This window comes from Elephas maximus, chromosome 7 (assembly GCF_024166365.1).
Source record: "Elephas maximus indicus isolate mEleMax1 chromosome 7, mEleMax1 primary haplotype, whole genome shotgun sequence".
Taxonomy (NCBI): Eukaryota; Metazoa; Chordata; class Mammalia; order Proboscidea; family Elephantidae; genus Elephas; species Elephas maximus.
This window is the reverse complement of record NC_064825.1, coordinates 125,564,175-125,576,317: the sequence shown is the minus strand read 5'-3', so window position 1 is coordinate 125,576,317 and position 12,143 is coordinate 125,564,175. Positions and strand designations below refer to the sequence as shown.

General features: G+C 42.4%; 1 protein-coding gene across 2 annotated transcripts in view; it reads right to left on the bottom strand.

Moving 5' to 3' along the window:
• The window catches only part of ASRGL1 (asparaginase and isoaspartyl peptidase 1), a 31,704-nt gene extending 19,896 nt beyond the window's left edge, over positions 1 to 11,808 (bottom strand). Inside the window, exons 1-3 of one of the 2 annotated variants that reach the window (XM_049892199.1) lie at positions 11,574 to 11,808; positions 8,563 to 8,763; positions 513 to 655 (exon numbers count right to left, since the gene is read on the bottom strand). In XM_049892199.1, the coding sequence (XP_049748156.1) occupies positions 513 to 655; positions 8,563 to 8,752 (333 nt within the window). In that variant the 5' untranslated portion in view covers positions 8,753 to 8,763; positions 11,574 to 11,808. The remainder of the gene's footprint in view (positions 1 to 512; positions 656 to 8,562; positions 8,764 to 11,573) is intronic. The other variant, XM_049892200.1, reaches the window with a different exon arrangement.
• Positions 11,809 to 12,143: the final 335 nt, after the last annotated feature.

Here is a 12,143-nt window from a genome sequence, read left to right as displayed (position 1 = left end):
ACTATAAATTTTTATTTTTATTTTTTATATAAACTAGTTGGAGCCATGGAGGTGCAGTGGTTAAGAGCTTGGCTGCTAGCCAAAAGACTGTCAGTTTGAATCCACCAGCCAATACTTGTGAAGTGTATGGGGCAGTTCTACTTTGTCCTACAGCGCCATTACGAGTCGGAAGTGGCTCCATGGGAACGGGTTTGGTTTTTGTTTTTTATTAACAAGTTGGTTTGTTCAGTTTCTGTGTGTTATTTTGGATGTGTTGAAAGAAGGCTAAAGAAAATACAAGACAACATGAAAACAAATTAATTACTGGTCAAGTGATTACTGGTCACATTACACTGTGAACAGAGTCAGAATCTTGGCTTATTTGAGAAACTCCAATAACACTGATTCTGTTCTTTTGTGTATTCTTAGGCGAACAGTGATTTCAAGTACTTCACCTCAGCCAGACCCCTTTTTAGTCACTGAAACACAGCAGTAGCAATTTCTGAGGAAAAGGATTCTTTGGTCACAAATACCTTGTCCATAACAAGACGTGCAAGTTTAATGGGGTTTGCTATACAGCGGACTGCAGATACTGCTCCTGTGGACAAGTCTTTCCCGTCCATGATACTAGCATCCATTTCAACATCACCATTTACGTTCAAGACAGATCCACAACCTAAAACCAAAAAAGTTGAAAAGCAAGAATTAAGACTTTAAAAAGGGCCTCCGGGTTTCCTCTCATTTGCCCGCTTTAATTCATCCTCTACTCCACTGTCAAAGGAACATTTTTAGAACACAAATATGACTTGTTCCTCCATGGCCTACATAATAAAGCCTGAAGCCCTTCCTGATCTGGCCTCTGGCCCACTTTTCTAGCTTCATCTCCTCTCCTAGGCTACATTCAACTAAAATACTAGGTTTCCCTGGATGTGCCATAAGCTCCCATTACTCTGTGCCCACTAGCACCCTTTCTCCAACGTTGTCTGCCTAGATAATGCCTACTAATCTAGCTACGTTTAACTTTTTTGTATCTGTTTCCTTATCTATAAGACAGGGTAAGAACATTAGCTCGTTTAATCCTCACAACCATCAATGAGGTAGAAAATGCATGTTAAACACCTAGAATAGTGCCTGGTATGTATAGGCATGCAACAAGTGTTAGTCGCTCCAGTTATATACCAATCTAACAGATGAGGAAACCAAAAAAGCAACTTCCCCAACATCAAATGTCTACTTGGTGAAGAGTTAGAATCAAATCCAGGTCTGTGGATTAGAGAGCCACTTCCTTCTGCCAAGGAGGCTCATGTATTTCCCACCATGCCTTGATGGCTTGGTGGCTGCTGAATAAAACCCAAATTTACAGAAACAGTTATCAGCGTAAAATGATAAAATTAAACTAGAAAATTTTATGAGACTTAGAATTTAAGCAAGAAGAACATCATGCTTGGTAAAGTAGAGGGTCAGCAAAAAGAAGGAGCCCCTCAACGAGATGGCCTGACACAGTGGTTGCAACAGTGGGCTCAAACAGCAATGACTGTAAGGATGACATACGACCGGGCAGTGTTTTGTTCTGTTGTATATATGGCCGCTATAAATCGAAACTGACTTGACAGCACCTAACAATAACAACTTTATTAAAATTAGTTTTTTTAAAAAATTAATAGATCCACCAGAAAGGAACTGGTGAAACAATCTCTATAGCTCACACACTGGGATCACTTCACGTTCACACAAACCGGAGTGGAAAAATCTTATAATACACGGGGCATCAGGTAAAGTACTAAGAAGTGTCTTTCATCGGTGGTGGGGGAGAGGGGTCAAAATTAGGGCTAGACTAAAGGCTGCTCTTGTGTCACTGAACAACACTTAAAAGCAAGCCTTAAAAGGATCAAATTGTTTTTAAGGAATTTAACTGGTTCTCAGAACAAAGCTCATCAATATTTAAAGGAATACAGAAATATCCAGCCTTTGACATGGTAAAATTCACAATGTCTGGCATCCAATAAGAAATGACTGGGTATGCAAAGAAACGGGAAAATACAACCCATAATGAGGGGGAAAAAAAAAAACCAATAGCAACAGACCTAGAAATAACATAAATGATAGAATTAGATAACAATGACATTGAGACAGTAGAATGACATTGAGACATATTCCATATGTTCCAGAGCATGGAGGGAAACAGAAGCACATTAAGGAGAAATATGGAAGCTATAAAAAGGACCAAATAAAGCTTGTAGAGATGGAAAAAAAAAAAGTCTGAAATTAAAAATACACTGGATGGAATTAACAGCAAATTAGATACTACAGCAGAAAAGATTAATGAATTTGAAGTCACAGCAACAGAATTGTCAAATTCTACCAAACATTTAGGAAGAAACAATACTAGCTCTGTACAAATTCTTAAAAAAACAAAACGAAAGAAGGAGCACTTCCCATTTCATCATATGAAGCCAGCATTACCCTTATAGTGGAGCCTAGTGGGGACCCTAACTCCCACTCTAGCCCAGCAGTAATGAGGTAGCCCTCCCTGTCCCCAAGTGTCAATGGAGGCCCAAAAGGGAACCTGGATTTCCACTTCCACCTGTCAGTATCAAGTTGGCACCTTCCTTCTCCCATCAGTGCAGTGTCAGAGAAGGCCTTCTAAAATAAAAGATTTAAATAAGATTCAGTCTTATAACACATATCCGAAATGTCCACAATAAAATTCACTCATCAGTATACTAAGAACCAGGAAAATCTCAATCTGAATGAGAAGACAATCAACAGATGCCAACACTGAGATAACACAGATTTTGGAACTATCTAACAAGAATTTTAAAACAGCCATCACATAAATGCTTCAATGAGTAACGAGCTAGAAACAAATAAAAAAAATAGGAAGCCTAAGGGGGAAAAAAAAAAAAAGACGATAAAAAGAAAAACCAAATGGAAAACTGAGAACTGAAAAATACAATAAATGAAATGAAAAAACTTGATGGCTCAACAGCAGAATGGAGAATACAGAGGGACGATTGAGTGAACTTGCAGAGAGAATAGAAATTATCTAATCTGGACAACAAAGAGGAAATCGTTTGGGAAAAAAAAAAAGAACAGAGCCTTGGGAACCTGTGGGATCATAACAAAAGATTCAATATTCATGTCATCAGAATCCCAGAAGGAGAGGAGAGAGTGGGCCTGAAAAGTACAGAAAGAAATAATGGCTGAAAATTTCCCAAGTTTGTCAAAAGACACAAAATTACAGATTCAAAAAGCTGAGCAAACCCCAAATAGGATTAAACCCAAAGAAATTCATACCGAGGCACATCATAATCAAACTTCTAAAAACTAAACATAAAGAAAAAAATCTTAAAAGCAGGCAGAGACAAATACCTCATTAGATACAGGGGAAAAACAATTATAATAACAATGGATTTCTCACCAGAAACCACAGAGGCCAAAAGGCACAACATTTTTCTGAGTGCTGAAAGTGTTGAAAGAAAAGAATTCTATATATAGTGAAAATATCCTTTAAGAATGAAGGAGAAATCAAGATAATCTCAGATGAAGGGAAACTAAGAGAATTTATTGTCAGCAGATCGACCATAACAGAATGGCTAAAGGAAGCTCTCAACGCAGAAAGAAAATGATAAAAGAAGGAATACTGGAACATCAGGAAAGAAGAAATAACAACAACAACAACAAGCAAAAATCCATTGCCAGCAAGTAGATTCTAACTCATAGCAACCCTATGGGACAGAGTAGAACTGCCCTGTAGTGTTTTCAAGTCTGTAAATATTTACGGAAGCAGACTGTCACATCTTTCTCCCATGGAGCAGCTTTGGGTTCAAACTGCTGACCTTTTGGTTAGCAGCTGAGTGCTTAACTACTGCACCACCAGGGCTCCTTGAAAGAACAAAGGAAAGAGTAAAAATATGGGTAAATACAATAGACTTTCCTTCTCCTCTTGAGTTTTCTAAATTACATTTGATATCTAAAGCAAAAATTATAATATTAACTGATGTTCTCAGTGTATACAGAGGAGATATTTAAGACAATTATAAACAGGATGGATACTTAAGACAATTATAAACAGGGGAGGATAAAGGGACTTGTAAAGGGAGGTAAGGTTTCTACACTTCACTTGAACTGGCAACATGTCAACACCAATAGACTCTGGTAAATTATGTACGTATAAGGTATTCCTTTTTTTTAATGTAATACTAGAGAAAATACTAAAAAAATCTGTACAAAGGGATATATATACTCAAAAACACTATCAAACCCAGTGCTGTCGAGTCATTTCTGACTCATAGCGACCCTATAGGACAGAGTAGAATTGCTCCACACAGTTTCCAAGGAGCACCTGGTGGATTCAAACTGCTGACCCTTTGGTTAGCAGCCGTAGCACTTAACCACTACGCCACCAGGATTTCCCAAAAACACTATAGGTAAATAAAAATGGAATTCTAAAAAATATAAAATGTTCATGTAGCCAACAGGAAGGTAGGAAAAAGAAAACAGAAACAAAAAGAGGGAATAAATAGAAAATAAAAAGGCAAAGTTAAACTCTAACATAACAATAATTACATTAAATGTAAATGGCCTAAGTACACTAATTAAAAGACAGATATTTTTTATTGAAAGTGTGGATAAAAAATGTGACCCAACTATATGCTGTCTACTAACTATATGACCCAACAACTGCATGCCTGAGCATTTATCTGAGAGAAATGAAAACTATGTTGATATGAAAACCTGTTCATGAATGTTTAAAGCAGCTTTATTTGTACTAGCCAAAAACTAGAAACAATCAAAATGCCCTTTAATAGGTGAATATTTAAATAAATGGTAGTACATTCATACCAGAAAATACTACTCAGTAATAATGAAACAGAACAAGCTGTTGACGCAGGCAACAATTTGGATAGATCTCAAGGGCATTATGCTGAGTGAAAAAAGCCATTTCCAAAGGTCACATATGGTATGATCCCATTTATATAACATTCTTGACATGGTAAAATTATAGAGATGGGAAACAGATTAATGATTGCCAGGAGTTGAGGAAGAGTCGAGAGGGAGGCAGGTGTGGCTATACAGGGTGGCATAGAGGAAATCTTCCTGATTATAGAATAGTTAATATATCTTGATTGTGGTTGTGGTTACAGGACTCTACAGGCAGTCTCTAGGTTATGAATCAGTTCTGTTCCTAAATCTGCCTTTAAGTCGAATTTGTATAGAGTGTACCTTTCTACGCACAAAAATGTTAAAGAAACACTTCCAGATACACTAAAACATCTTCAACATAATACAGTAATAATAATAACGTTCTGATGCACTTTGCAAAGTAGCGCCTGTTTGTTATTATGAACCATTGTATGTACCCTGAATTTTTAAAATAATAGGCTTTACGGGAGTTGGTTCATAACTACATGCTGCATGTAAGTTGGACGTTCGTAACCCAGGGACTGCCTGTACGCATGATATATAAAGGCACAAAACCATACACACACATTGTGTTAATGTCGATTTTCTGCTTTTGATATTGTAGTACAGTTATATAAGATGTAACTGAAGGGGGAAACTGGGTGAAGAGTACACCAGGCTCCAATGTACTGTTTTTGCAACTTCCTGTGAATCTATAATTATTTCAAAATAGTAAGTTGAAAAATTAACTGAATTTTCATATTTCGACCACTTAGCATTATGCTAAGTGAAAGATTCGAGACTCAAAGGCTACATACATATTGTATTATTCAATTTATCACATTCTGTAAAAGGCAAAACTGTAGGGACAGAAAACAAATCGGTTGTTGCCAGGAGCTGGATAGAGGGGTAGACTCAAAGGGGTATGGGAGAATTTTTGAGTGATGGGACTGTGGTGATTACATGACTGTATGTGTTTGTCAGTCACAGAACTGTACACTAAAAAATGAGAATTGTACTGTATGTAAATTATACTTAAAAAATCTTAAAATTGTGTGGTATCAGGCTGGTTGATCCTAAACCTGCTTGTACCTCAGAATTGCCCGGAAATCTTCAAAACAAATAAACAAAATCCCCAAATGAAACCCCCCCAAAAATTCCTAGATCCCACTAGGATTTATATCTTACAGATGTTACTTATAAGGAGTTCAGGAAGAGGGTGGATACATGAAAAAATTCTGTAATCTCAAAGACTCTTTGACATTTTATAAAACTGGATCACAGGAAGAATGAGTAACAACTATTTGAAGTGCTGCAAGATACTGCTCAACTCCAGCGACAACAAAAGGTCATTATTTGGTTGCCAAGCTAATTAAGTTTTTAAAGAATACTGCTAGCAGTCAATTCTAAAAGTTTAATTTTTTATAGTGCTGGTGTCTCATAAACTACTTTTTTAAATAAACTAAGTATCATGGAGCAACCTTAAATGTAAAGTAAAATCCATATTGAAATAAGCACAGAACGTGAACACAATGTTTTTAGGAACATTTAGGTAAATGGTGACATGAATGCTAATTAACACCACCTAACGGCAATGGGTTTTTTTTTTAACTTAGGAGCCCTGGTGGCACAGTGGTTAAGAGATTGGCTGCTAACCAAAAGGTTGGCAGTTCAAATCTGCCAGCCACTCCTTGGAAACCCTATGGGGCAGTTCCACTCTGACCTATAGGGTTGCTATGAGTGGGAATCTACGTGATGGCAACGGGTTTTTTTTTAACTGCTGGGAGTCAGCTTCTTGTGCAAGATGCCTCGTTACTCTAGAGGATTAAAGCAGAGGCTGCTGGGGGTGCTGTTGGCTTGCATTAACCTCCGTTGGGGAAGGAAAACAAAAGAACTCAAGGTAGACAGGATGCTGTTAAAGGGACCCTTTTTCCCCTTAAATCATTCATTTGGTTCTTTTTAGCTCTGCCTTTTTCTCCCTCAATGTGCTGAACAGCCAACACCGGGGGAGATGCTCAGAAGGGAGGCCTTTGAGTACCGAGCAAAGAATTGAGAACTAGCTGCTCCAGTTCCCTAAACCATACTTCCTTTATCCATGCAAGTCACGGATCCTGTTCCTTTAGAGAGGGTGGGAAACCAGAATGAATTGCTCCAGATGAAGGTCCTGTGTGAATAAGTTGGAGTTCGTCAGCTAAGGGGTTGTGACAGCTAACAGGCACGTAGGGTTGAACAAGGGCCTCCTCTTCCCTCCTCCCCAACGGCAAGCTGCACCCTCTGCTGGCAAGATTGGTCTCATCTGGTAAATTCTAGCTCATCAAACATAGCCATAAAAATGCACTGTCTCATGCTAGGGCCCGGCCGATTTGTGAGGCTTTGAATACGTGTTAAAGAGTGCTTGGCAGAGTCAAGGGGACAGAATGGTCAGTCAGTAAATATCTGATGTCTAGTCGATTAAGATGACCTGAAACTCGTTTCCCTGACAGATGTGGGGGGTAGGAAGAAGGACGTAATTCCAAGAAGTATTTTGTCCCTAGATCTTAAGTTTTCTATTTTAAAATAAAGAGGAAATGAATGTCTTCCAGAAAGTTATTTAATTTTTTTTTTGGCACCTTAATTTTCTCTTCCAAGAAACAAAATAATTACACCTAAAGAATAGGACTATAAATGCAGATTAAATGAGCTAACCATGCAAGAGTGTTAGACCACAGCCAATTACGTAATAGAAAAAACAAAAACCCATTGCCGTCGAGTTGATTCCAACTCATAGCGACCCTACAGGACAGAGTAGAACTGCCCCATAGAGTTTTCAAGGAGTGCCTCGTGGATTCAAACTGCTGATCTTTTGGTTAGCAGCCATAGCACATAACCACTGTGCCACCAGGCTTTCTATTACGTAATAGATACTCAAATTAGCTATGATAATTATTATTCTAAAAAAGTGAAAAGAAGCCAAACACAAAAGAATATACTTTATATGATCCTGTTTATGTGAAATTCTAGAAAATGCCAACTAATCTATAGTGACAGAAAGCAGACCAGCGGATGCCTCAAGTTGGGGATCAAGGGAAGGAATGACTGCAAAGTGCAGAAGAAACTGTTAGGGGTGACGGCGATGTTTCAAATTTTGACTGTGGTGGCAGTGATTACACAGGTATATATATTTTTCAAAACTTAAAATGGGTACAATTTAACGTACATAAAGTACTCCACTTCCACCCCAGTCCGCCCCTCCTTCCCCTCCCCCCGGCCAAATGTAATAAAAGTCTCTTAAAAACTGTTGCCGTGGAGTCAATTCCGACTCACAGAGACCTTATAATACAGAGTAGAACTGCCCCATAGGGTTTCCAAGGAGTGCTTGGTAGACTCGAACTGCCGACCTTTTGGTTAGCAGCCATAGCTCTTAACAACTATGCTGCCAGAGTTTACAAAAGTCTTTTGGTACGTCAATTTCATGAAGCAGTTTAAACAAGAAAAAGGGTGAATTAGTGGGTTTAAAAATTCTTAAAGCAACTTGGTCAATAAGTAAAAAGAGAAAAATTAAACATTGCTCCTTTTTAGCATATTTAGTTTTACCACGATGTTGATTAGATTCCTTGACACTTTAGAAAGGGTCTGTTTATTTCGGTTGAGAAGTTTAACCTGGTTTGGAATTATTTACCAGTTCCAGTGCAAACCTACCTGCGTTGAACTCGGGATCATTTTCGAGTACGATCACAGCTCCTTCTACAGCATCAACTGCGCTCCCTCCCTCCTTGAGGATGTTGTAACCCACAGTGGCGGCTCTCATGATCCCCTGGCGCACGCACTCTTTTCGTTCCTTCGAGATACTGCTGGATCCACCTCCATGGACCACAATGACGGGATTCATGTTACCAGATCCTAGGGATCAGGAAGACCAAAGTGTCATTCCAAAAGGGTACAAGAAGGCCCTCTGGGGCATGGTCTCCTTGGGAAAGCTTGTTGGGGACAAGGTCCAGTTTCTATTCTGGGAGAGTTCGCAGCCAGAGGCAACGATCTGAGACTGAGTATTATGGATTGAACTGTGTCCCCTCAAAACATGTGTTGTAAATTCCTAACCTCTATGCCTGTGGTTATAATGGGAAAGGGCTGTCTTTGTTATGTCAATGAGGTAGGATTAGTATAGGGTATGTCTTCAGTCAATCTCTTTTGAGATATAAAAGAGATTAAACAAGCAAGTGAGAGAAGCAGAGACGGGGTAAATTAGATGCCAAGACACGTGGAGATCTCCAAGGAAGCAGAAGCTGAAGAGACAAGGACCTTTCTCTAGAGCCCACGGAATGTGAAAGCCTTCTCCTAGAGCTGGTGCTCTGAATTCAGAGTTTTAGCCTCCTAAACTGTGAGAAGATAAACTTCTGTTTGTTAAAGCCACCCACTTGTGGTATTTCTGTTACAGAAACACTAGATGACTAAGACAGAATCTGGTACCGGAAGAGTGGGATGCTGCTCTAACAGATACCTAAAATGTGGAAGCAGTTTTGGAGTTGCGTAATGGGTGGAGGCTGGAAGAGTTTTAAGGTGCCTAACAGTAAAAGCCTAGATTGCCTTGAGGAGACTATTGGCAGTTCTGGCAAGGGCTCAGAAGGAAGTGAGGAGAGCTATAGAGAAAGTCTTTGTAGTCTTAGAGAATACATATGGCGCCAGACACAGAACACTGCTAGAAATGTGGACATTAAATGTACTTCTGGTGAGGGTTTAAAGGAAAACATTGGTCAATGGAGGAAGGGTGATGCTTTTTATGCAGTGGCAAAGAACTTGTCTGAGTTATGTTCGAATGTTTGGTGAAAGGTAGAACTTCTGATGAACTTGGATAACCGGCTGATGAGATTTCTAGGCAAGATCTTAAAGAGGCCACATGGTTTCTCCTAGCTGCTTAATAGTAAAATGCGAGAGGAAAGAGATGGACTTAAAAACATGTCCTAGAATTTTCACCAAGGTTGGAGCTATGCAATCTTTTATTAAAGAGGTTAAGCCTGTGGCTGATGGCTCTAACCAACTACCAGCTTAGTGTGAAGGTGACAAAGAACAAAAGGAAAGCATGCTGTCTGCCTCTACAGGCAGGAAACAGGACAAAGGAGCTACATCTGTTGTCCTCCAAGAAAACACCCATCCCTGGAGCAGTTTAGAGTTCAGCAGAACTGATGGGAGGAGCATGGGAAGCAGGGCCTTCTTGGTTTCAAAGGGTGGGGTCATGATCTCCTGGATCTTAAAGGGTGCGGCCACAGCCTCCTAGGTTTCAACAAGTTGGATCTTCACCAACTCGGTTCCAGAGCGTGGGGCTGTTGCTCAGGTGTGTCAGGGGAATGGGGCCACTGTGCAAAGCTGAGGGGGCAAGGCTTCCATGCCCACGGGGCAGAAGAACTGGGCCTGCCAGGGCCAAGAGTCATTGCTCAGATGGACTAGAAGAATGGGGCTGCCTAAAGCCAAAGGAGAAGAGTTGCCATCCCAGATGGCCTAGAAGGTGGAGCTGAAGCCTAGTGCTTGAGGGGCCTCCACCCAGAATCCAGAAGGCATGGCTAATACCCAGAGTCCAGAGAGCGAGACCATTGCCCAAATAGTCTCAGATAAGAGAGGATCATTTTCAAGACTTGAGAGCTAATGTAATTCGTGCTGCTGAGTTTGCTTGCTGCCCATTATCCCTTTCTCCCTCCAATTTCTCCCCTTTGTGATGGAAACATCTACCTTGCACCTGTGTCACCATTGTACTTTGGAAGGCAGGTAATTTGCAGTCTAGATTTCACAGGTTCACAGATAAAGAGGAATTTTGCCCCAGGATGGACTATGTCTAAGTCTCACCCATATTTGATTTAGATCATTCAGAAGATGAGAATGTGGACTTGGAGTTGATTTATGACTTTCAGATGATGGGATGGGATAAATGTGTTTTGCATGTGGGGAAAGACATGAATTTTTTGGAGGCCAAAGGGTGGAATGTTATGGATTGAATTGTGTCCCCCCCCAAATATGTGTTCTAATTCCTAACCTCTTGGGAATGGGCTGTCTTTGTTATGTTAAGGATGCAGGATTAGTATAGGGTATGTCTTGAGTCAAACTGATTAAACAAGCAAGTGAAGGAAACAGTGACAGGTAAGATAGATACCACGACATATGGAGATCTCTGAGGAAATAGGAAGCAGAAGCTAAAGAGTCAAGGACCTTTCCCCAGACCTGGTGCTCTGAATATAAATGTTTGTTAAAGTCCTCCACTCGTAGCATTTCTGTTAGAGCAGCACTAAGTAACTTAAGACACCCAGGGTGCGGGGCGGGGAGGGGGATTCGGCCTCGGTTTGAACTTTGCAGGAAAAACTTAGGGTGACCCAGACAGGTGTCTCACGTCTGCCTTCTCCCCGACTCCTGCCCGACCCGGGTCTGGGGCACCTGCTGGCATCTGGGTGGGTGGGTAGGGGCCTCCCACGCCCAGAACCCGCACTCCTTCCATATGGACTGCCTCTGACCTCAGTCCCGGAGGACCAGGCCCCTGTCCCATGCTGGGCCACCCGCCAGGGAGATGGGTGGCCGCCGGTGGCAGAGCTCGTCCGCCCTCGGTTCCCCTAGAGACGTGTACCGGCTCCCGCTCACCCCCCACTCCCGCCGCGGGGACCGAGGGCTGGGTCTCCGCAGCTCCCTCCCGTCCGGAACCCCGGCACCGAGGGAGGGAAGATGATTCCTACCTTAGGTAACAGGCGGCTGCTCGGCAGGGCCGCCGACTTACCGAGGGCCCCGCGGGCCTGGTCCAGGTTGCCTGAGCGCGTCTGCGACGCCTCAGCTTCCCCCGCCGGCTGGAGCCTGCAAACCGCTCCGCCCACAACCGCCCCGCCCCAACCGTTCGCGCGCCTGCCGCTGGGGCGGGGCCGGGGCGCTGCCGAGCGCGGGAAGGAGGTCCGGCTCCGACTCCCCGCAGCGGCGGGCTCCTCCTCCACCTCCTGTCCCTCGGGGTCTCCACTCCTGGCTCCGCCCCCGCCTGGCTCCGCCCCTGCCGCATGGCTCCGCCCCCGCTGCCTGGCTCCGCCCCCGCCTCCCGGCTCCGCCCCCGCCTCCCGGCTCCGCCCCCGCCTCCCGGCTCCGCCCCCGCCTCCCGGCTCCTTCAACAGGGCCAGCGCGGCTCATCTACCCACGCCACCTTCCTAGCGGGACGCTCGGAAGCCTCCTTTTCCTTATGAGGCTGGGGATGGGGACAGATAAGGAGAAATGGTTGTGCCAGTGTTTCCTATTTGCAAATTGACAAGTACTGTTGCAGGACA